Consider the following 25,559-nt stretch of genomic DNA (forward strand, 5'->3'; position numbering starts at 1 on the left):
CCCACACTCCACCCTGAGGCAGTCACATATCTGATTGTATTAGTACAATGAAATCATTTAAAACTATAAGCTCTTCATTGTAAATAGAATTTGAGAAACACTAGTAATACCTTGAATGACAGCTCCATATTTTCTCCACCCCAAACATCAAGCCCAGGGTCATATGTTCCAAGTTCAAAAAAGTAATTTTTATCAATAGAGAACAATCCACCTGCCATGACAGGGCACCTACAATGAGAAAAGGTTGTTTTTTTTACACTTGCATATCATGGGAGCTCAGTTGTTATCATAGCTTGTGATGGATTTGGAGGCTTTTCAGAATAGCTGCCAAGTGTGGGGAAGTCTTGGAATAGAGTCACAAACAGCACTGAAGTGGCAACTTCCCTGGTTCATAGTGACAGAGTAAAGGTGGGAGCTGGAACTAGGATGACCTGTATCCCAAATGTTCTTTCCAGACTATACATTCTCTTCCTAATATTATGTTGAGTTTAATCTGAACTTGACTACTCCATTGATCCTCAACATGAGAGTCTAATAAAGGCAAAGAGGTTCTTTAGGTGCAGGATCAGAGCAAGAGTGTTAGGTTCAGGCAGATCTGGGTTTCAATCTCAATTTCTCCTTTTACTATCTATGTATCCCTGGGAAAATTACTTCACTATTTTTTATGAATATATTTTTATTGATTTCAGAGAGAAAGGGAGAGGGAATCACCAATCAGCTGCCTCCTGCATGCCCCCTACTGAGGATTGAGCTGGTAACCCGGGCATGTGCCCTTGACCGGAATTGAACTTGGGACCCTTCAGTCTGCAGGCCAATGCTCTGTCCACTGAGCCAAACCAGCTAGGGCTACTTCACTCTTTTAAGTCTCAATTTTCTCATCTCTATAATGGGAATACTGCCCCCTCCCTCCTAGGGTTATAGAGTGGGTTAAAAGCAGAGCGCTTGATAAATAACAGTACTCCTACTTCACTGGCTAGGAGCATCAATCCTGAAGCAGCATACCCGGCAAGGGATGAGTATGCTTTATTGAGGGTTACGTTCAGGGAAAGCATGTTGCAACACATAGTCTGGGCTTGGGCTCTCTCTTGGAACTTGCTGGCTTGAGTCTACATAAGAACTCTCTCCGACAGGGAAAGCTCAGGGCTCCCACTGCACAGCCTGGGGCTGGCTGCCTGCTTGTCCTGCAAGGCTGGACTCTGGGGCAAGTGTTAGGAAGCCTCCACTTTGACTTCTGGTATAAATTGTGTTCTTCAAACCAGCTTCTCCAGCAATAAAGCTCCAATTTTAATTCATACCCATCTTCTGCATCTATTTATTAATTCATTCATAGATATTGGGGGCTCTCCCATGAAGGGTAAGACTAGATTCGAAAACAAAACCCTAACAGTAGCTATTATTATTATAATGATACTTCTATTACTATTATTTACTCTCTTAATTTTCACTCATATTGACTTCAATATTATGTGTGTTTATATATTCAACTAGCTTAATGTTTCTTGAGTTGTAAATCCCAGAGAAGAGAAATTGTGTTAGTGAATTCCTCTGCATTCAGGGCTGACTAGGGTGCAGTGGACCATTTGAAAAATGAGCTTTGGTAGTGGGAAACTATTTTTTCAGGAAAATTTTGTTTACTTTTGGACTATTGGCTATAACTATAATTCTTGATATCCTATTGAATGACAGGATATACTTGCTTTGTGAAATTGCTTCCTATGCCTTTATAAAATGACTCATGAGCCCTGGCTAGTGTGTCTCAGTTGGTTGAGCATCATCTCATGAGCTAGGAGGTCACGGTTCAATTCCCAGTCAGGGCACATGCCCTGGCTGTGGGCTTGATCCCCAGTAGGGGGCATGCAGGAGGCAGCTGATCAATGATTCTCTCTCATTAATGTGTGTGTCTCTCCCTCTCCTTTCCTCCCTCTCTCTAAAAACAAACAAAAATGAATAAAAAACATACTAGGGTTTAAAAAACACATGACTGTTTCCTAAAATTAAATTTCACACACTTACCTTATTACATCAGTTTCTTTAATTTTGTTTTTTGCAACAACGTCTGGAGGAATTGTTCTCCAACCAAAGTTCATGGGCCACACAAAGATGCCTCTTTGAAAGTTGTCCACTGTCATGTAACTAGTTCAGGGAAAAACCAAAAGTGCTACCTGAGATCATACATATGTATACTTAACTGACCCAACGCCATGTCTTGTTTAATGAATAAAACCAGTGCTTATGCAGATGACTTTAGATCATTACAAACTTTTAAAGGACATTACTAGAAAATTTATAAGTACAATTTGCATTAGTGACCAATTGGCTGAATTGCTTATTTTTAACTTATACTTAAACAAAAAATAATATTCTGGCCATTTTTGAGGGGGAAAAACCAACTTACAAGCATATATATATATATTTACCACAAAAATAAGAACTAATCTTAAGGAAAATACGTATTTTTGGTTCAGTTGAATACAAAGAGAAAAGAACTGGATAATTGTGTTAAGGGTTAAGAATTTGTGATGATCAAATAGATTCGCCTGTTCTGATCCCAAGATATCTGTCATGTATTTCCATTTATTTAAATGGATAAACTGTGTATTTCTTAGATTTGCAAAAATGCACCCATGACCAGTGTGATTAGTACTTTCTGTTGCTGCTGGTTAAAGACTCACTTAGAAGCATCTTGTGGAATATGACAATATTACCTCATATCTTTATCATTGATGACTTCAATTACTGGACAGGCTACTTTTTTTCTACTTAAATAAACTCTTTCCAGAAGAGGTTCCAACCAACCAATGTTACATTCCACGTGAGAATCTAAGAATGTCAACACATCACCTAAAGAGCCAGAAAAAAAAATCCATTTGAAAATGTGATATAAGGTCTTAGATATTGTTCCAGAAGTGTGGTTGTAAAGGCAGAAGTTTTCTTTTCTCATTGAATTCCTTTTCCCTATCATTTTGTTTTACAATGAAATAAAAGAAATTTTGTTTCTAGCAGTTGCATGTTGCAAGTGCCGTTTATATCTGCAAAAAAATTGATAAGCCACATAGAATGGGTAGCCAAGATTCTGAAGGGAATACTTAGCATTAGAGGTGGTTGCTTGTGTCCTTCTAAGGCAGTAGTTCTCAACCTTTCTAATGCTGTGACCCTTTAATACAGTTCCTCATGTTGTGGTGACCCCCAACCATAAAATTATTTTCGTTGCTACTTCATAACTGTAATTTTGCTACTGTTATGAATCATAATGTAAATATCTGTGTTTTCCAATGGTCTTAGGCGACCCTGCTAGCAGTTCTCAACCTGTGGGTCACGACCCACAGGTTGAGAACCGCTGCCGTAGCGCCTAAGACCATCGGAAAACACATTTACATTATAATTCATTATGTGAAAATCTCAGCAGTGTCTACATTGTTCCAAACAGTGTGCGTGTGTGTGTGTGTGTGTGTGTGTGTGTGAGAGAGAGAGAGAGAGAGAGAGAGAGAGAGAGAGAGAGAGAGAGAGATTAATAATACTCAGAGGAATCTGGCTTGGCCAAAATCTTATGTGGAATCTTTCAGGCTCTACCATAGGCAATTATAAAGGCTTTACCCCGCAGGCTTCATGAAGGAAGCCACCCTCCCCTCGAAGATTTGGTGCACAACTGGTGCACTGGAGGGAGGTGCAGTCCAGGATGCAGGCCTTCCCTCCCTCTCATCTGGACACGCTTTTATGGATATCTGTGTTCCTAGCCCAGGTTTTTCCATTTGGAGGCCTCTCTCTAAGGCCAATATCTCTGCCTCATCTTATGGGAGGTGGGTGGATCTTGAAAACATTCTTGTACACTCTGACTAAGTACTTTTCTTATATAAAAATATATATTTTTAGTGATTTCAGAGAGGATGGGAGAGGGAGAGAGAGATAGAAACATCAATGATGAGAGAGAATCATTGATAGGCTGCCTCCTGCATGCCCCACATTGGGCATGTGTCTTGACCAGGAATGGAACCATAACCTCCTGGCTCATAGGTTGAACCTCAAACACTGAAGCGTGCTGGCCTGGCACAGTAGTCAGTACTTTTCCACTCCTAGCCCTTCTCCTTCTCTCTCAACCTTTTTTTCTGGATTCCTTTCACAGCAAGATTCATATCTGCTCTCGTTCACCAGCCCAGCCCCATTCCATGGGGAAAAAATCAGCATTGGGGGAGCCAGGACTTTCTTCTTGTTTAGCTTCTTTACTTACACTATGGCAGTAAGTGATGAAAGCAGTGACTGTACTTTCATTTGGGCTCATTGTGTTAATTGATCACTCTGACACCTGGCTGCTCTCCTCTGCTCTTGACAAACCTTTAATAACATCATTTATCTCCTATTAAGTGCTTGCTCTATGCTAGACATTGTTGTAAGCATTATACATGGTTGTATTATTTAATCCTTACAATAAACCTGAAGTATAGATCTAAATTTATTCCCATTTAAGAGATAAGAAAACTGAGGAACAAAGAACCTTAGCAGATCCCACTCCACTTCTGTCCATTCAGACCCAGAGTTTAAATAGCAGTTTCTGCTAGACCCTATTCCTATCCCCACAGTAGGCTTAAAGGGTCAAAAGGGATTGATCATCTTCTTCAGGCCCCAGTGGCAGCAGAATGGGTCCCCAAACTTGTCTTCAATTCCTACTTAATACCTAAATGCTTAATAAGTGGTGAGTATTGTTTATATTTTTTTCCATAAACAATGAGTGTTTAAGTTACAGCTCAGAATAATTAACTCAATCCGGACAGCCACCTGGCAGGGTTTTTTGTTTATTTGTTTGTTTTCTAGGAGTAAGTTCCAGTAATGCTGGAGTGTTTGTATATGGGTTTCATTGTAACTTATTATTTATTTTTTTGGCCACCCCAGAGCCACTCAATGTGCCAAAGATTTTTGGCTCCTTTTTGAGCACGACTCCCACTTATATTTAGCCAACCAGCTTGAGAGATCACTGCCAGCACACAGTAGTGCTGGAATGTTGTGTTTAGGGTTCCTTGAGGAATGTGGACCTGGCTCACCACTTAATTTTGCATAATGATTTATAAGTGATGCTCAGAAAACCACCTGTTTTCACTTCAGCAGAAACTAGTGGTAGAAATTTACAGGGCTGTTGCTCTTTAGGAGACCTCAGAGTTGGCCAGGAGTTAGATGCCACTTCTTAAAGTTAGCCAACTGATTCTTTGGAATGCAAAGAGCAATGTCAAGTATTTTGTTAAAGGCCATGAAGGAAATGAAAGTCTGATCTCTACTCTGACTCTCTACTGAATCTGCCTGACAACAGGCTCCTCTTGGCAGGGCAAGAAGTCACTGGGCCAGCTGGTTGGTTTATTACCTTGTACCTCAACTACCACATCCCTTCTTACTTCTGTTGCTTTCATATGGGAGCCTTTCCCTAGAGATTCATTGACCATGGCCTTCCCTTCACATTTTGAAATCCTACGTGGCCTCTCTACCTCCTCATTCCTAGTAAACAACTGATTGGAGATTATCTTTTTGCCTGAATCAGATTCAGATGAAGAACCAATCGAGCCCTGGAGCCTGAATGTGTAGTGGACATGGCTAGAGATCAGAGTCACTGCGGTGCCCTTATTATTTTGTAGAAGACTCAGAATTTCAGAAATGATACTGGGTTGTGATGTAAAAATTTATCTTATAATATAATAGCTTAAAGGTTACTAAAATAAAACTGAGCTAATGTACTCAAGGGTGCTAATGAATGACTGAGAAACAGATTTATATTTTTATATTTGGATTTATTAAATTCAAAGAAGTTAGTTCACAGTTGTAATTACAAGTGCTTGAATGGGCCAATTAGGCAACTGCTTTGATCAAGTTCATAACACACCATTTGAAGACAGCTTCCCATGTTGTCTAACAATTTAGACTATTATGAAGAACCTTACCAGCATGTTTTGTACTCTAGGCAGGCAGAGGAATTTTTTTTTTACAAGCAGAACGTTTGTGGTTCTGTATTCATCAGCTTTCTTAGGCATCTACATGGATGTCTAATTTTCATCTCCAACTTACATGAACAAAATCAGAACTCATTTGCAATCCCATATCTATTCCTCTGGCGATGATCCTTCTGCCCACTGAGTTGTTCAAATTCTTTCCAATCCTAGGTTACTTTTTTGACTCCTCTCGTTACTACTTTCTTCACATCTTATCTGATGTCAAGTCTTGTAAACTCCATGTCCACAATACATTCTAAGTCTGACCGCTTCCTCCATCTGTCTTGGTACCTACCTGGTGCCTAGACAACTACAATAGCCACCTAATTGGTCTCCCTACTTTCTCTCTCATCTCCCTAATATTAATTCTCTACAAAGTGACCACAGTGAGCTTTTAAAATATAAATCAGACAGTTTTACTCTCCTCATTAATGTCTTTATTGGCATTACATTATGCCAAGAATATAACCTGCACTCCTTAAATGATGCATAAACTTTTAAATGCCTACCGTTGCCTTTCTTCCTAAATGAATCTCCTACCTCTCTTTCCATAGTTAGTATTCATCAGTCATAATAAACTTCTTTCTTCAACCTGAATATACAGAGTTTGTTTCTGCATCAGTATATTTATACTTTTTGTTCCATTTTCCTGGAAATGTTCTTCAACTAGATCTCAGCTCAAAAGTTACCTACTTGGACTATTTCTTGACCAGTCTATTCTTGTATCATTTGTGGACAATTATTTTCCATAGAAAATCAAACATGGAAGTTCATTTAATTTTTCCAAATGCACTTCATTATTGAGAATCTTAGTTGTCACTGCAATGCCAATTTTGGTGTGATGTATTTGTTGTCAATTGAAAACTTATATTACCGAGAGAGAAGACATTTTTTAGCAAACCAATGGGATAAGAAGTCTTCCAAATCTGAGCTATAGTTACAGGAATTGAAACTCAAGTGAACACATAATTCGCCATCCGGATATGCTTGAATGCAATCAGGTGGAGATTTGCAATGCCACGACTTACAGGGGCAGAATGGTGGCTACATATTTACAGACAGCAAAGTGGAGTAGATAAGAGTGAAGATTCTGGAGCGAAGGTTTCTGTGTTCCAGTCCTGGCTCTACCACTTATTAGCTAGGAAACATGGACAAATCACAACCTCACTGTGTCTATGTATCCTAATGTGTAAAATGAAAATGATTGTACCTACCTCATAGAATTATTCGAGGATTAATTCAGTTACTGTAGAAAGTTTTTAGAATGATACCTGGTACAAAATGTCAGATATTTTTATGAGGTCCTTCCATAGAAGATGTGAAAATGAACCAAAATGCTTGATGTTCATTTTAGAATACCCATGGACAGAAAAGATTCACTTCCTCCCATTCATCACCAACACCCATACACTAAAAAGCGGTGAGGACAAGAAGTCATATTGCTCTTTAGGAAGACAGAAAGGGCTATCAGAAGAGCAAGCATATGTCAGAGGAGAGACAATTTTAAAATTATGAAAATCTGAAATATTTATGGGGTCAGGCTTGAAGGGGCTCCTGGTGTTCAAATTTGGGACAAGTGAGCACACCCCTCCCCCAAATAATGCTGATAATATACACATTTAATTTTTTAAAGTTATGAATCCATAGTGATAGGTGCATGAGAGGGGAGGAAAAAAGGAGAGAGGGAAGGAGGGAGAGATTACTATTTTACAAGTCAATGGCAGCTAATAAAAGAAGAAATGATAGAATTAGAAAAAGAAATTTGCAGCTCTCAGTGTAATAACTGAATCCAGCAATGATCATCATTGAATTCTAAACCATGAGGAAAACGGGATATTTGATTGGATCAAAGAATCACCCCACAAGTAACTTTTCATTACCAACTAGCTGCTAATATCTTAACCAAGTGCTCAAAAATGAGTATTACCAACAGCGGGGCAACCTGACATCATGTACCTCTTGATTTGAAGCAATAAATACACAATTCCTTCACTTATGCAATTGAGTTCTCTATAGTATTCATGTCAAAAACATTTATCCTATAGGTAACAGGAAGAAAGAGGAAATTTCAGACTGTGGTCAATTATACAATACAAATGGCCTATACTCTTAAAAAACACACACACCACAAGTCAATGGTTGTGACGCTGTCTATTCTACACTGAGGGACTAAGGAGAGCGAACAACCAAACGCAGTGCGTGAAACTTAATTAGTTCTCAAATTTGAAAAAAAACAAACAGCTATATAAAATATTTTGGGAGCAATGAGAAAATTTGAAAAGGTGATATATTAGGTGATATTTAGGTTTGCAAGTTGTGCCTATGTATGGGAACGTCTCTGTTCTTCAGAGATGCCTGCTGAGGTATTATATACAGTGTCATAATGTCTGTAAATTCTTTTTCAAAAGTTCAGAAAAAAAGGTGTGTATGTATAGACGTGTCTGTGTATATGTGTGATGAAGCACATATTGCAAAAAATCACAGATATGTGGATTCACTGTACTATTATTTCACATTTGATGTATATTAAAAAATTAAAATAAAACAAAAACGTGACCAAAACAGAAAATCAGCAGTTTCTTACCTGTTGCAATCTGTGCCCCTGCCAGTCTGGCTCTTATTAAGCCATGTCTCTCTTTGAGGTGAAGAATCCGAACTTTTGGAAACTGAGACATGTATTTATCCAAATTAGCTTTTAGGTAATCTATATCAGAGTGTGAGGGTAGAAAAGACATCACTTACTAGATCTGGATAATACTAGAAGTAGTGCCTCCTCAATGTTAAACTCCAAAAACTATATTTATGAATTAAAAATTATTTTTCAATTACAGTTGACATACAATATTATATTAGTTTCAGGTGTGAAACATAATGATTAGACATTTATATAGCTTATGAAATGATCACCCCAATAAGTCTAGTACCCACCTGACACCATACATAGTTATAATATTATTGACTATATTCCCTTTACTGTACCTTACATCCCTATGACTAATTTTATAAGCGGTAATTTGTACTTCTTAATCCCTTCATATTTTTCACCAATCCCCACAATTCCCCTCCCACCTGGTAATCATCAATTTGCTTGCTGTATCTATGAGTTTATTTCTGTATTGTTTGCTCATTTATTTTATTTTTATTTTTTAGATTTCACATATAAGTGAAATCATATGGTGTTTGTCTTTCTCTGTCTGACTTATTCCACTTAGCATAATACCCTGTAGGTCCATCCATGCTGTTGCAAATGAAATTTTATTCCTTTGGCAATTATTTTATTTTCTGATGTCATTTTCTTGGATGAATTTTTATCTGGGTTCAATACTCAACTCTTTTCTTTTTCCAACTGTTTTCTTAAATCTCAAATCCTTCTTTTCTGTGTTGCCAAATTACACACAGGAAGGATCACCTTTTCTGAGTATTTGTAAGTACAGGGGCAAATTTACCTAGAAATAAATTAAAGTTGTACCATCCCGCTCCCCCACCCCACCCCCTTAACAAAATCCCCTTCTAAGGCCCAGGGAAGAGGCTAAGCATTGTATGCAAACTGAAAATTTTGCAAAAGCAAGATATTGCAACTGTAATTGCTTAAGAACACTGTCACTTCCTGCTGTGACATCCCCCTCCATCACACCTACCATGTCTTGTTGGATGGCAACTAAAGGAACATGTGTGTGTGTGTGTGTGTGTGTGTGTGTGTGTGTGTGTGTGTGTGTGGTTTTATGAAGTATTTTGATGTGCCTTGTGGTCACTTCTATGTGCAATTAACATTCCCAGGGAGGACTGGCTTTAGGAATACTTCTGCTGCTCACTTTCCTACTCACTTTGTGTTGTTTTTCTTAAAGAGACTCCATAGAAGCTTCAGGTCCCACAAAATCTGGATACGCCATTCCTAAAGAGACTGTTATCTGTTTAGTAACTGCATGCTATTTCTGTGTACGCTTTCTTAAAGTTTTCAACTAGTTTTCCTTAGGCATCTCATTGCTTCATGAGCTCCGTGTGATTCCAGTGGGAAACTCTGAGGCTGAGAAAATTGGCTGTCATTGTGGTCATGAACAAGGCTAACCTGCTTTATTAAGGTTTGCTATCTCTTTGCTATTTTCTAAGCTTTATGGAAGTTGGCTGCATTTTGGGAATTTATAACATGGCAGTCATGGGACCTCTGATAGTCATGGGACCACTTACACACGCAAATTATTTGACAATCCAAAGACAGAGAGTCTTCTCTGTAATAAACAAAACAAACGTAAAGCCCTACAGTGGTGGATTCTGCTTCTGAACTCTGTTAGAACCTTATCTCTCTGGTCCCATTGGCAATTCATCTTATTAACACTTAACTGAAAATATAATATGTTTTGCTCTTGAGGAAGAAGCCATAGGCCTTCCATTTCCTTGTTTTCCATAGAGTCTAACTCAAACTCTATTTATAAGAAAGACACCCCATTAATTGTGAGGTGTTTGCTTATTAGATCCCATAAAAATGTGTTTGTGCAATTGAGAGAACATCTTCTGGTTTCTAGATTTCATAGTGCCCATCTCCAAGGGGCTAGAGTTAGAAAGTCACTCCTCATGGCAGAGAAGTTACAGCTGAAAGAAAGTTTGGGAAGGCTAACTGGACAGGGCCCCGGATGGTTGTTAGGAATGATGATTTGGCATTTGTAAAATGTATATGCTTTATCAGATTACCCAGTAATTTTGGCATACATCCAAACTGCAATTGTTTTATATCAAACTTTGATTTTTCAGGATCAGTTTTCTTACCTTTGGTGCTAAAGTCATCCACCAGCAGAATCTCCTTGATGAGATGTGGAGGAGAGCGATTGAGGACACTATGAACAGACCTCAGGAGAGTGGACCACACCTCATCCACAAAGCACATGATGACACTGGTGGTTGGGAGGTTATTGTGAACAAGCTGCTTTGCACACCTGGGCCAGAATACAAGCTGAACATAAGTGATGTGCTAACAAGATCCACAGGATGAATTTAATAGTTATAAAGTACGATTGTGTGTGTATATATACATTATCTATCTATCCATCCATCCGTATATATCAGAGGATTCTGTTGTGTGCTTTTTCTTAGGGAGGTGCATAAACATAATAAAAGCACAAAGGAAGAATAGCCACTACAGGAGTTGGTGTAAAAGGACTAACAATGCGAGACATGAGAACTTCCTGTGGAGGCATCAGGCTGTAGTGGAAAAGACATGGGCTTTGCAGATGGTTAGATACTATTTTGAATCCAACCACCAATATTTCTAAGATCTTTATTCATTTATACCTTACTTAATCTCTCTGTGCCTCAGTTCCTCATCTGTGAGATGAAGTATTGGTTCTTATTAAACTGAGTTGTACAGCCTAGTGAGAATGTTCATAAAATGCCTAGCACAGTTCTTGGCAAAGAAATTCACCAAATGGGAGTATTTTATTATCCTAATTAGATTATTTACCATGAGAGAACATTCAGAATTATATAATGCTACCAGGAAGTTTATGATTGTCCTTCCAACTGGCCTTCTGCCAAGTGCCAAATAAAATATATTTTTCCACTCTGTGAGTAAATGTATTAACACCAAATTTTACACACACACACACACATACACACACACACGCACACTGAGTGGCCAGATTATTATGATCTCTGAACGCATAATAATCTGGCCACTCAGTGTATTTGTATCTCAAATGGGTACCAAAAGTATTCTAGACTTTTGCTGGAGATAAACCACCTATTTGCCCTGAGCTTTCTATCAGCCAGTGCAAAGGGGAAAACTGACCAGGTGCATGATTTATAGTATCTTTGATATAAAATAAATGAGGTACTCAAGAGAAGTACACTGAGTGGCCAGATTATTATGCATTCAGAGATCATAATAATCTGGATACTCAGTGTATATAGTGTCCCCAAAAAGTGTATACACACTTTAATAGCTGATAACTCAATTTTGAAAAGGAAATGTATTTTAATAAACACTGCTTTATAATTATTTTAAGTATATATATATATATATATATATACATTTTTGGGATATATATATATATATATATATATATATATATATCTTATATATATAAACATTAAACTCTTCAGTTTTTCTATCTATTTAGGGGTTTCTTGCTGAGACTCTCCCTGCTAAAGATTAGCCACAATTGAAATCATTTTGCTGGCATAAAAATGAGAGGAAGGCTAAGTGGGAGTTGGTATTCAGGTAGGTCGTAATTGGTTTTGGTTTTCTTCCATGCCTTGCACTACATACTGACTCACTGCTGGCATTTTTCCATCTCCTGCGTGGGTTACTATTCAGGGATGGTGCCCAGTGGAACCTCACAAACAGTATTTACCATCCTTTAACACAACCGTTAGCAATGCAATACTTAAATTATGATGCTCATAAGTAAGTACTATAGGCAGTCTACATTATTTCAATTTAAACTTCAAACCAACAGCATATCTTTCTCTTTTTATAGGTGAATAATTGAAATCATGGGGAGACTAGTCCATGAATATATTGTTAGTAAAGGGCAGAGTTGGTACTCAAGTTCTGGTCCAAGTCTGGCTCCAGAAATAAACATTCAGGAAGTCTTAACAACACTAGAACAAAAGCAGCTGGCAGTAGATGGGCATTTTGTGCGGAACAGGCCCTTCTGCCAGATAACATAGTTACACTTTGTTTAGGTCATAAAAAAGAAGTAGATACACATCACATTCGCACAGCACTGTACAATCGGTCCATAGTTAAATTCAATTTTTATAACAACTACTTGAGATACATATTATTATATTCTTCTTCAAATGGAGCAAACTGAAGCTCGAGAAGTTAAATCATTTACCCAACATTATTCACCTACAAAGCATGTACAGTTGACCCTTGAACAACACAGGTTTTGGGAGCACCAGTCCCAGTGCAGTGGAAAGTCCATATATAACTTTGACTCTACAGTCTGCCCTTCACATCCATGGATTCAACCAACCATGGCCCAAAAACAGTATTTCCTCTCTGTGGTGAGGAATCTGTGGAGGGGAATTGGCAGTTGGGAATCCAAAAATCCTGTTTTCCATCCTGGGTTGGCTGAATCTGAAGATGTGAAATCCAAGGATATGAGGGTTGATTGTATTTACCAAAAAAGAAAAACAAGCAAACAAACAAAAATTGATGTGTAAGTGGGCCCATGCAGTTCAAACCTATCTTGTTCAAGGGTCAACTGTATACTTTTTTTGAAGAGAGAGATGGCACATCTGTTATTTCTTTGGATGGTTGAGTGCCCTCTCTACCTGTCAACAAAAGGTTGGTTTACTTTGAATTAACAGAATTATTAAAGTAAGGGAATAATCTTCTTTATTTTTTAAACTACAAAAAATAATAAACTACATTTGAATCTTCTTTGAAATTACACATTGAAGATCATGAAAGTGTTAAATTGGTAGCAACAAATTATAAATCCTACTATTAAAATTTAGAGTTCTAGCCCAGCTGGCATGGCTCAGTGGTTGAGAGTCAACCTATGAACAAGGAGGTCACGGTTCAATTCCCAATCAGGGCATATGCTGGGGTTGTGGGCTCGATCCCCAGTGTGGGGCATGCAGGAGGCAGCCCATCCGATAATTCTCTTTCATCAGTGATGTTTCTATCTCTCCCTTCCTCTTGAAAATCAATAAAAATTTTTTTAAAAAGTTAGAATTCTAATATTATTATTTATAATTCAATTATAGAAAAGAAAAATATTAGAAAAAGGGAGAAAAATATGATGGATTTCTAAGCATTATGTATAAGATTATAGCATTTGATTGCATCATTACTAATAATTCCAGTAATTGAAGTATAACTTTGATACTAGACAAACTTTAAACTTTGAAATATTTTTCACAAAGCAATGTGACAGTCCAATGATCAGAATCTCTGGTGATGACCATTGAAGATGAGAGGTAATAGGACTAAAGTTCCCCAAGGAGGAAATGGGTCAGGCTAGAGTACAATGAATTTAGAGTAAAAGGTTGATGTGAAGGAGTTGAGATTATTTTGTAGACTATTTTGGGAGGAAACCTAGAAAGAAAAGAGATAGGGTAACTAGGTGGGTGTAGGGCAAATTTGTCATCTTTGTTCCCTTTCCCTTTCGTGAGTAAGAAGAAACAGATCATATTTATGGGCTTCAGGGAAGGTATAAACTGAGTTGATAGTTGAAAGAATCAGTGATTTATGTGATTTTTGGTGGAGCGAGGTCTCTCTGCTTGTATTAATCAGACTTACAGTGGCGGTTGACTCAATTGTCAAGTCTTGCCTCCTTTAGTCACTCTCCTTTTCCATCCCATGAGACACTATACACTCCTGGTTTTCAGCCATCACTCATTGGCTTTGCCCCTTCAGTTTCCTTCTTAGCTTTTCCCTCTTTTCACTCTCTAAACAGAAGATTCTCAGAGGTGGGTCCTGGTTTTTGTGTCTTCTGTGTACAATGCTACTGTATGATCTCATCCATTTCCACAGCTTTAAATATTAACTTCCAAGTTTATATTCTGGCCAGATTGGTCTCTGAATTCCAGACTCATATATCCAACCAACTACTTAACTTCACCTCTGAATGTCTCACAGGCATCCTACACTAAGTTTTTTAAATAGAAATCTTCATTTCACCCTACCTCACCTAACTAGTTCCGCGGCATTTTCCCTCTTAATTAGTGACATCACCACCCACCTTTATCTACAAATATGGATGTTAATTCTAGATTTACTCTCTTTCTGTCTGCCAATAAAACCAATCTCTCATTAACTTCTGCCTGTTGTATTGCCAAAATATATCTCAGCTCTACCTATAACCTCCTCTGTCACGCCTTCTTCTTGAGTTTCCATCACTTTTCTTCAGGATCATTGCTGAAGTCTCCTAACTGGACTCTCTAATTCCACTCTTCACCACATCCACACTACTCTCCTGTTTAAAATCTTTCAATGATTTCTATGGGATAAAATAGAAAAAGAATCCAAAAATTTTACCATAGCTTACAGGACCCCATATAGTATGACCTCTGGCCATCTCTCCAACTGCTTGTGAGTTATTCCACTAGCACATCACACACTTCCCATGGCCACATTGACCTTATTTTAGTTCCTTAATGATGTGAAACTCCAAGTTGACCCTCCCTATGCCTTCATGGCTGGCTTCTGTTCATTTAGGTCTTAGCTGAACTACTTCCTCCACAGAGAAGCCTTCTCTAACTACTCAATCGAAACTAGCTACCCTCCTTCTATTCACTCTTCAGTCATTAGTATTCCTGCAGGAGAATTAATTTACTTAATTTACTCCCTTATCTTCTGCATCTAGAATTTCCTGAGGGCAGGACAAGTATTCCTTGCTTACTACAGTGCCACAAGCTTCTAGCATTGTTGCACATAATAATTATTTGATAATTATGGATTGAATGAATGGTTGAAGGAATGGAGTTGAAATGGAACTGAAATCACAAGTTTAAATGATGGAAATAGATATTTCCTTTGAGATAGGAAAAAATGATGATAATGTATAATAATAATTTTATGTATCTGTGATGAGAAGTTAAAAGAATTTGGAGTTCATACAGGAGGAAAGGTTAGTTGCTCATGTAATAGGGTAGAAACTTGAGGAGAATAGAGAATATCTGGGATAGACAATGAACAATAAGAGACAGTACTGGCTAACTACACTCATAAACACACACACACACACACACACACACACACACACAAACACACCTGAGGGGCCTTGAGCACTTTCCTGAATTTGGATATCCCAAAATTTTAGTCAAAATACAAGTGTTGTTTGCTTTACCAGTGTCTGGTAGCCTAGGTGTAGGAGGAGATAAAGCAGATTGTTAGATTAATCCAAGTTTGGGGGTCACCAGAGCAAATGAGGTGGAAAGAAAAGTGGCAGAATATTTTGAGGGTACTGATGTGGAATGGTAAAATGCTTCATCTCGGGCTTTAGTTTGGGAAAGAGGAAGTAAAGCTAAGAGAAATAGAAAATTGAAAGGGAGGGTAGAAAAGACATTAGTGACTTCCTATGACTTCTTAACATTATAAAGTAAATGAATGGGAAATACATACTTCACACTTAAATATTCTTTACAACATTTGGTGCTGAAAAGATAAATCAGTTCTAAAAAGGAAGGGTCAGCTACACAAAATCTGCATGTGCCATTTGAACAAGCAAGGCTGGCTGTGAAGTCTGGAGAGCTGCCCTGTGGCTGAAATTTGGTTAACTGTAGAAACATCTGGTTACATTGGGAAGAGTTAACCAAGGACACTAATGCAGATGAAACTTCTTATATTAGAAATCAGTAGATTTTTGGCCTCTTTTAGAAGGAAGTTCTAAGAAGTATTATAATGCTAGCCAGTCTGAAATTGGAGGCAGAAAAGTGCTCAGAGATTTGGGGACGGCACTTCCACTCACCACCCATCTGATCCTCCATTAACCAAAGCCTGTCATGGTGCCTTGATTTTACCAGGGGAACCATGTGGATAGATTATGAAAGATTCCACTAGATGTTAATATCCCAGGAAATAAGGAGTGCCTCTGCTAATTACTGATAAGCATATTTTAGATGTATTTAAGGGATCACATTGAAGAAAACCTTGTGGAGGACTGTATTGTATAGATCATACTGGTGTCTGGAAAAAGGGGAAGCATTAAAGTGTGGGGAAGTGGGCACAGAAGGAGATGTGAGAGGTTTCAAACACAGAGTTTCAGAGTGTGCCTTGGTTCAGGCAGCTAAGATGTCAGGCCACTCTAACATTTATAGGTACTTGGTTTCCTGCATTACTATCAAGTTAAACATGTTTTCAGGTGTCTAGAAAAATCAGCATGTTGTTTTGTTCAAAGGCACTGTGGGCCAGACCAGAACATTTTCAGTGTTATCTTCTCTCACACCATTTTTACATACCATCAGCTGCCTAGTTTTCACAGGTGGTAAAATCTATTTCAAGTTATCTTAAACTGACCCAACTGAAGTAAATTTTCTTTCTTCCAATTTTCCTATTGGAAACCTTGTGTTCTGCTATACTGGGTGAGGAATCACAGTGAAAGTCAAGTCTAATTTAAATGCAAGCCATTTCTGGGTTGGTAATCATTTTTTGGAGAATAAGAAATCATACTTTTATTCTATATGTCCATTCATTACAAAAATTAGGTATTTAGAGTCTGCAGTTCCCTTGTTATCCTTAAAAATTAGACCAATCTATTTTGTTTGGGGGAAGTCTAGATTGATTACTGCAGGCAATCCAACAACTAAAAATAAATGGGGCCTCTAATGTGGGGGATTCGTGTCCTGCACAAAGTTGATATGCTATTGCAGTGGGACAGAAAGACTCTGGACTTGAGAAAGATGATGAAGGACTGAGTTTTGAGTCCTTCCAGACACCTACTGTCTGCATGACCAAGGGCATATCCTATGACTTTCCAGAACCTCCGTTTTCTCACTGTTAGGATGAAGATTTCAATGCCTTCATCACAGAATGTCTGTGAAGATCTGATGAGATAATGGATATGAATACTTTGTAAGCTCCATGGTAAAAAAAAAAAAAAAAAAAAAAAAAAAAAAGCCCATGTGAGGACCTATGATTATCCACAATGTAAACACACCCATTTTGACTGGGGGCATTGCCCTTTCCCCAGGCAGTCCTTTAATCCAAGTCTATCAGGGGCTCATCATTTATCAAGAGACTCAGAAAGTGATATGTTTCACTTTCTTGGCTTGTGTGTGCTGATCCTCAGCCACTCACTTGATTTGAATGTAGCCCATCAAATAAAGGAGGTTTCAGATGAGAAGATTGAGGGAATGATAACATTCTCTCACGTCTATGAATTTTTCATTTTATTCCAAGACAGTCAGAGTGTAGGTCAAATATCAGTCCTCTCAGGTTTGAACAGAAGGTCGAGGAGAATATTTTCTCAGCTTCTATTTGCAATTCAACTACTGCCTTGCTGTGAGCCTTGGGGGCTCACTGCCCAAGCTCTGGTATCTTCAGGATGATCAGGAGAATGGAGCCTCTAGCTGAGGAGCTCTGTCATGAATTTTATTATTTTCTCTAAGACCTTAGAATTATTGGGACTTCTTTTGCACTCACTGATAAGAGAGTATTATTATTTAACAATTTTACTTTTATGGTTTGTTATTTCTAGGGTAGACTACTCTTGATATTTAGTCAGAATTGTCTGACTACTAATTTAGAAGATTTCAGTCACACTCACTCCAAAGGCCTTGGCCGGCTGAAGCCATGGTTCCTGGGATAACTGAATATCAAAGCTACTGGACTGGGGCTTAGATGCATAAACCACCAGCATCGACATTAATCACTTTAACAATAGGCTATTTTGAGCAGGCAGCTGTCAGAGTGAAGCTGGGAGAGAGGGAGGAAAGCAGGAGGTGGTGTGATGTGGTGGAAATAGTTCTGGGTGGAGGTTAGGGCATCTTAGGGGCCGTTCTCTCTCCCACAGTGTATGACCTTGGATGAGTCCCTTCCTTCCTCAGACTTCTTTGGAACAGAAGGGATTAGACTGCTTTTGAAACTTCATCTAGTATTAACATTTGGTGATTCTGTATTCATCGTTAGCCTCATTCACCCATAAGGGTTTCGATTCCCTCTGGCTCATGAGATTTCTGAGAAATATAAATTAAATTGTTCTTTCTATGGCTTTAAATTTTTCAATGTTTCCCTCTGGCTCTCAGAAGAACCTTAACATGGCCCTGAGTATGTGAACTCTGCTTACTTGTATAGTTTCGCCCTATGTCAGATTTCCCTCACTTTCTCAATAGATCCCTCTTTTTACTTTTACCCCCTTCTCTAACTTCCTACCCTTCAGGTCAGAGCTCAAATACTTCTGCACTCTCTTGGGCCACATTTGACTGTTCCTTTGCTTACTCCTTTAGTATGTACCCTCTGCTTCTGTCTAACACTGTGCTCCAGGCCTTTGAAGTAGGACCATGAGGTTAGAGTGCACAGCAGGAGCCCAGAATATTTGTTCACTGCTGAGATGTGGATGTTGGGCCGTTTTCAAGAATCACCTTTGCTTAGTGCTATATAGAAAATGGCTTCCTATTAAATTTCTCTCTGTTGAGGTACCTAACAGGCAAAAAAAAAAAAATATTTTCTCTCACACACCTCTGACTTATGTATAAGGAAAACAGAAATGTTCATTTCTGTCAAAGTCATCTATATATATAAAAGCCTACGCGACCATTATGACCAGTCTACCACTCGACCAGTCACTATGATGCGCACTGACCACCAGGGAGCAGACACTCAATGCAGGAGCTACCTCTGGTGGTCAATGCGCTCTCATAGCCAACCTCCCAGAGTCCAGCTGGCTCTGATGGGCCCGATCGTCCCGATCGGAACTGGGCAAGATGGCCCCGATCACTGGCCATGCCGAGGGTCCCCACCTGTGCACTGATTCATGTACCAAGCCTCTAGTCTATAATAAAAGCGTAATATGCTAATTAGACTGGACGTCCTTCAGGGAAGCTGGTGCCGGCAGCCAGGGGAAGGAAGGCCTACTCTTGCATGAATTTCATGCATTGGGCCTCCAGTATGATTATAAAGAAACAAAGGAAAGGAACCTGTAACCAATGGGGGAAAATCACTAGAAATAGAAGTCAGAAAATGTTCTTTTCGATCCCAAATCTGCCATTGGCTTGCAGGTATATTGTTTGGAGTTTAGAGTCTCACTTTTCTCCTCTGCAAGTCATATGAGAGGTAGTATGTCAGCTGTGAGGATTGATTAGAATCGCACACACTCATACACACTGCTGCCTGGAACATAAATAAGCTTTTTGGTGAGGCTCAGCAAGGGAGAGATTCCCCTTATTCAGAGAGTCTTGGCAAACCCAGGCGGGGCAGAGGTGATGCTGGTCACCATGAGGGAGGAGTGGCTGGGGTCTGGGAGGGAGTCCGCTGGTGTAGGAGAATTATTACTGAGTGAGGAAGCATCAGAAGACCAGCAGTTGTGTCCCAGCCCTGCTATTTGTTAGCTGTGGGCCCTTGGGCAAATTACCTTTCCCTGGGTGTTTTCCCTCATCTGAAAATGAGGAGAGGTAGCACTTTATCCATCTTGCAGACTATTGTCAGGATCAAAGGAGATGATGTGAAGGATGAAAGGTCCCAGCTGCCTGGCATGGTGTGCCCAGCTCATGAGAGTCAGTGATCAAATAGCGCATGGAATGAAATGAACTGCCACCATCTGAGTTATCTGCCCCAACATGACACCCCAGTTTCCTCTTTATGTCTCAGTTTCTCTATAGGTAAAGCTGGGATAATGAATGAAACCACCTGCCTTGAGGAGTGGTTTTAAGGAGCAAATGAGAGGCAAGTCGTAAAGACCCTTATAAATACTAAGTTTCTCCATATTGCTCCTTCTCACACCTGTCCATAAACCAACATTTTAGAAGCTGGGCCAGTTTAGAAGATGATGTAGTTTGGAATAATATAGACTTCTATTTATTTATTTTTTCACTGAATTTATTGAGGTGACATTGGTTAATAAAATTACATGGGTTTCAGGTGTACAATTCTCTAATACATCATCTGTATATTGTATTGTGTGTCCACCACCCAAAGTCAAGTCTCTTTCTGTCACCATTGATCCCTCCTTTACCCTCTTCTACCTCCCCTCCCCGCCCCTTTCCCTCTGGCAATCACCATACCGTTGTCTGTGTCTATGTTTTTTTTTTGTTTGTTTTGAGTTGTTTTTATAGAGGGGACTCTACAAAGATCCTTTCATTTTGAAAGCAAACAACATAACAGAACTTGTAAACACTGCTATGTTCCCCGAAGTTTCTGACCCTTGAGCAAACAATGTTTCCTTTTCGAGAGGCTCTTGCTCTGAATGGCTCAGCCAAGAACAGCGGATGGGAAGTTATTTTCTGGCACCAGAGTAGCCACGGCAATATTATGGCAAGAAGTTGATAAAATTAGGCCAGTGGTTAAATTGGGATTAAACTGGGCCCTTAATTGGATGTGTAAAAACGAAGTACAAACAGGTTTGAATTCCTACATTTACTAATTACTCATTCCCAGAAATATTTCCAGGTCTAGGTTTAGGAGAAAAAGTCACTGATTTGATTTAACATTGCTCAGTTTTACATGAATTAGACACTGTTTAACTGTTTTCTTCTCTGAATTAGCAGTAGAAAACGTATTTTACATTCCCCTAGTTATGGGGAAAGTGTGGTAGATAAAAGTATCAAAATACTCTAATCATCTTTTAGCCACATTTAACCTTGGTTATATGTTCTAGCCTGCTGATTTTGAACTAATTTGCTTTTTAGTTCCAGTTTTCCTACACGGCTTTTCAGTGAAATAGTGCACACTGTTGTACCACACACAAGCACACACACACACACCATTGCATAATGTTGACCTATATAAGGGTGAAAGCCGGAAAAACCCTTCACATCCATCTTGTAAGATTCCTCCCCCTGCCAACCCCCATTTGGTTTTTCAGGGAGTCTCTCACAGCTTTTCCAGTCAATTTCAGATTATGTTCTCGAATCACTACTAGTCACAAATGCAGTCTCAGGCTGATCCATTAAACTATTCATCCCATATAAAAATAAGAGAATTTGAACATCATTTAACTTCAAAGTTTCTCTTTTTTCCAAGCCTGATAGATTTTAGGAGCCTGAAGTTTGGAAGGATATGTGGTCAGATTATTTTTTCTCTCCTAGCTCCTCCTCCTCCTCCTCCACCTTCAGTAATTCGTTAGTTAAGGTTTTTGACCCCACAAGGATGGAAAGGGAGGGGAGGGGATAGAAAGTAAGGTTCCAGAAAGGTTTTTTTTCCCCTCAGTAATTTAGACTGGTTTGTGGCAAATGCATGGTGCTATCTTTTGCTTTTCGTATGTGCCAGAAGAAAACTCCCTTTAGCTGTGTAGGAAGGAATCAAATTATTGGTTGACAGCCTCAGCTGTGGGCTAAGAGAATGAAGACCGCTTTGCATCATGCTGTGGAGGGGCTTGCCAGAGCTCTACAGGAAAAGCCGCACCGAGTCCGGGCATGACGACAGCAGGCGTGGAGGAGCGTGCTGTCATTCTTAGTGCACTTTAAAAACGAAATGCTGGCAGCAAGAACCTTGTGGTGTTATTTTTCTCTAAATACAGACTCAGGAAGTGCACCTTTTAAAAGAGTTCATTTTTGGAGTGCCACCTTAATTCTAGCTGCAGGCCCGAAGACAGACTTCTTTGAGGAGAAGTGCCTTGCATTTTCAGTGGACAGGACTATGTGTAACAACACTTGTGTGGCGTATGGGTTACAACTGATTGAAACAAACTCTAATAATTAACAGCAAAAACTATAAGGTTTACCTTTGTCTAAAGAAATGATTCATTCTGGAACTTCAAAATGACTGTCAAACAAGCATTTTATTTTAAACATACTTTATAGGCAAAAGTGAAATTGCATTTGACTTACCGACATAAAACATTCTTGTAAGATAAGTAAGAAGATTTTCCTCCTTTGATAGTCAAAACATTAAAACAAAAAAAAAAACAAAACAATCTATACTAATAAAAGAGTAATATGCTAATTAGATCAGGAGACCTTCTGATAGTCCTTCCAGATAAAGCCATGGTTGTGGGGCCAAGTTGATCAGTCCGGCAGGGGGTGCAGTTGGGGGCAAGCAGGCCAGCAGAGGGGGCAGTTGGGGGCGAGCAGGCTAGCAGGGAGGGCAGGTAGGGGCAAGTAGGCCTGCAAGGGGGCAGTTGGAGGTGAGCAGGGTGGTGGCGGGGGGGGGGGGGGGGCAGTTGGAGGCAATCAGTCTGGCATTGTTGGGCAGTTAGAGGTGATCAGGTCGGAAGGGGGGGGCAGTTGGGTTTGATCAGGCCAGCAGGCAGAGTGGTTAGGGGTGATCAGGCAGGCAGGCAGGTGAGTGGTTAGGAGCCAGCAGTCCCGCAGGGATCAGGCCTAAACTGGCAGTTGGACATCCCCTGAGGGGTCCCAGATTGGAGAGGGTGCAGGCAGGGCTGAGGGACACCCTCCCCCCCCTGCACAAATTTCATGCACGGAGTCACTAGTCCAGTGGTTAGCAAACTGCGGCTCTCGAGCCACATGCAGCTCTTTGGCCCCTTGAGTGTGGCTCTTCCACAAAATACCACGGCCTGGGCGAGTCTATTTTGAAGAAGTGGTGTTAGAAGAAGTTTAAGTTTAAAAAATTTGGCTCACAAAAGAAATTTCAATCATTGTACTGTTGATATTTGGCTCTGTTGACTAATGAGTTTGCTGACCACTGCACTAGTTTATATATATAAAACCCTAATATGCAAATAGACCAAACATTGAACAACTGAACAACTGGTAGCTATGATGTGTGCTGACCACCAGGAGGCACGCGTGGAACATGGTGGGCGTCGGCTGTGGTGGTATGGTGGAACAGGTGAGCAGGGGCACCAGACCAAGGTGGGATACCAGTCATTGTTATCGGGGCAAGCCTCTGGTAGTTACTGAAAATTCTTTGCTCCTGCACACTATGGTCCCGCCCTGTGCTCGCACCGGCTGCCAGCTCCTGGCACTGGCCCTGATCACTCGGCGCCATCAGCGGGTACGAGTGGCAGCTGCCGGCCAGGATTGCTCCACATCCCCCTGCTCCTGAGGGGCGAGCGGGGCTGGCAGCTGCCACTCGCACCCACTGTTGTCGATGGATCTGCTCGCACCAGCTGCTGGTGCCGGCCCCAATGGCTCCGCTCAGTCAGAGGGTGCGAGTGAGGCCGGCACCGTCAGCGCATGGGAGCGGCGGCAGTGGCAGGAGGGGACTGCCGGCAGACAGGGGACCGGGGGCTGCTGCGGGAGGGGCCAGGCGGGGGCACGGAGGATGGGCCGAGATCCGCCCCTGTGCCCACCACAGCCTCGAGGCCCACAGTTCCTTTCAAGTTGCACTGAGCCCCTAGTAACAAAAATATGCACTAAAGTATAAACATGAACTAATGAATATATTGTATTGTTAGAACAGGATATATTTACCTTAAACCTGATACTAACATATTCCCAATATTCAAAATGAAAAATTATAAAGTAATTATTAACTTAGGAAAACTCATTGCAAGCTTCATTGGAATAGTTACCTTTGATTACTTTTATAAAAAGTATTACCTTTAAAAAATCATTTTAGCCTGGTCAGTGTGGCTCAGTGGTGGAATGTTGACCCATGCACCAAGAGGTCACTGGGTTCGAGTCCCCATTAGGGCACATGCCCAGGTTGCAGGATAAATTGCCAGTAGAGGGCATGCAGGAGGCAGCCACTCGATGTTGATATTTCTTTCTCCTTGATGTTTCTATTTCTCTCTTCCTTTCCCTTCCTCTAACTCTAAAATCAACAAAAACATATTTTTAAAAACAGTTATAGAGCAAGATACCTTTTAAAGCCATATTGTGTAAACTTATATCTTTTGAGTGCACAACTCTGTGCTCAGTGCTAAGAGTGCAAAATAAAGTACAAGAGTTTTTCTCAGATGCTTAAAATTTCACGGAGAAGGCAAACTAGATTCTCAAGGCTCTTGTTAGTGCAGAGTATGCAACAAGGAGTGTTTCAGTGACCACAAGAGCATTAAGGGAGGGTCATTGGAATGTAGAGGTTACATCACTTCGTGCACCAGGTGCAGGTAAGTTCCAGTCGGATTTTGAGCAGTATCCAATTAAAATGTATGGGGGGAAATGGTGAGGACCGTGCAAGGGGAGGCTGGTGGGAGGCTGTGGGAAGGGACTAGCTGAAAAAAACACTAGTGGATGGTAATGAGTATAATAATATGTAGGAAAGGGTAATGAGACTAACTTTTCTCATGCTGAGGGCCTATATTGGAGAGAATGTCACATCCAGAAAACTATAGCTACACTGCAAGGGGCAGAAACATGGGTGTCACTGAGAAGGACAGTGAGAAAAATGCTGAAAACAGAAGTTCCTGTGCTTTGGGAAAAGGCCATGATCGCATCTTAACATCTTAGAGTGATGATTTCTATGGACTCAGGAGGAAAGGAGGAGGATCAGATTTGGAAAAGAGAGTCTGATTTTAGAACTAGAACAGATGAGGTTGTCCTGCTTGCCTCATCTCCTCAATGCCAACCTCTTCCTAGTATATCTACTAAATCATCCTTAAGAAGATAATAACTAGTGACTAGTTATTATTATCTTTATTGACAGGAATATAATTTAAATAAACCTACTAGCAAATCTATGGTTTTTATCCCTTTTTTTTATTCAATATATATTCAATTGGTAGTTATGGTGTACCAGTAATAGTGTTAATCAATCTGTAATGGGAGATTTGGGGGAAATATAAAAGACAGCAAGGGAGAGATTCCACAGAATTTTTAAGATGTAAAGGTTTCAGTGGGATGCTACTCTGGCTAATTTTAAGGCTAGCTTCTCTCTCTCTCTCCCTCTCTATCTCGTCACACACACACACTTTCTCTTATATTCTATAACAATTTTTCTCTTATGCTTACTTTTACATTTTATCTTAAAAAAATCTTAATGTATATTTTTAAAGCCACCTCATATACTTTATGAACAAGGCTGAAAATAAATAAAATCTAAGAAGACTTCACTCCAATGCCTGCCAATATTTTCCATTTGTGTTTTCT

At 39.8% G+C, this 25,559-nt stretch overlaps 1 protein-coding gene across 1 annotated transcript in view; it reads right to left on the minus strand.

Moving 5' to 3' along the window:
* The window catches only part of GALNT5 (polypeptide N-acetylgalactosaminyltransferase 5), a gene marked incomplete at both ends in the record, with an annotated part of 46,031 nt that overhangs the window by 16,737 nt on the left and 3,735 nt on the right, over positions 1-25,559 (minus strand). The window contains 5 exons of the mRNA XM_080669338.1: positions 111-228; positions 2,014-2,133; positions 2,706-2,841; positions 8,551-8,670; positions 10,728-10,894. Coding sequence (XP_080525464.1) covers positions 111-228; positions 2,014-2,133; positions 2,706-2,841; positions 8,551-8,670; positions 10,728-10,894 — 661 coding nt within the window. The remainder of the gene's footprint in view (positions 1-110; positions 229-2,013; positions 2,134-2,705; positions 2,842-8,550; positions 8,671-10,727; positions 10,895-25,559) is intronic.

The sequence above is a fragment of the Plecotus auritus genome (genome assembly GCF_963455305.1).
Source record: "Plecotus auritus genome assembly, chromosome: 5".
Taxonomy (NCBI): Eukaryota; Metazoa; Chordata; class Mammalia; order Chiroptera; family Vespertilionidae; genus Plecotus; species Plecotus auritus.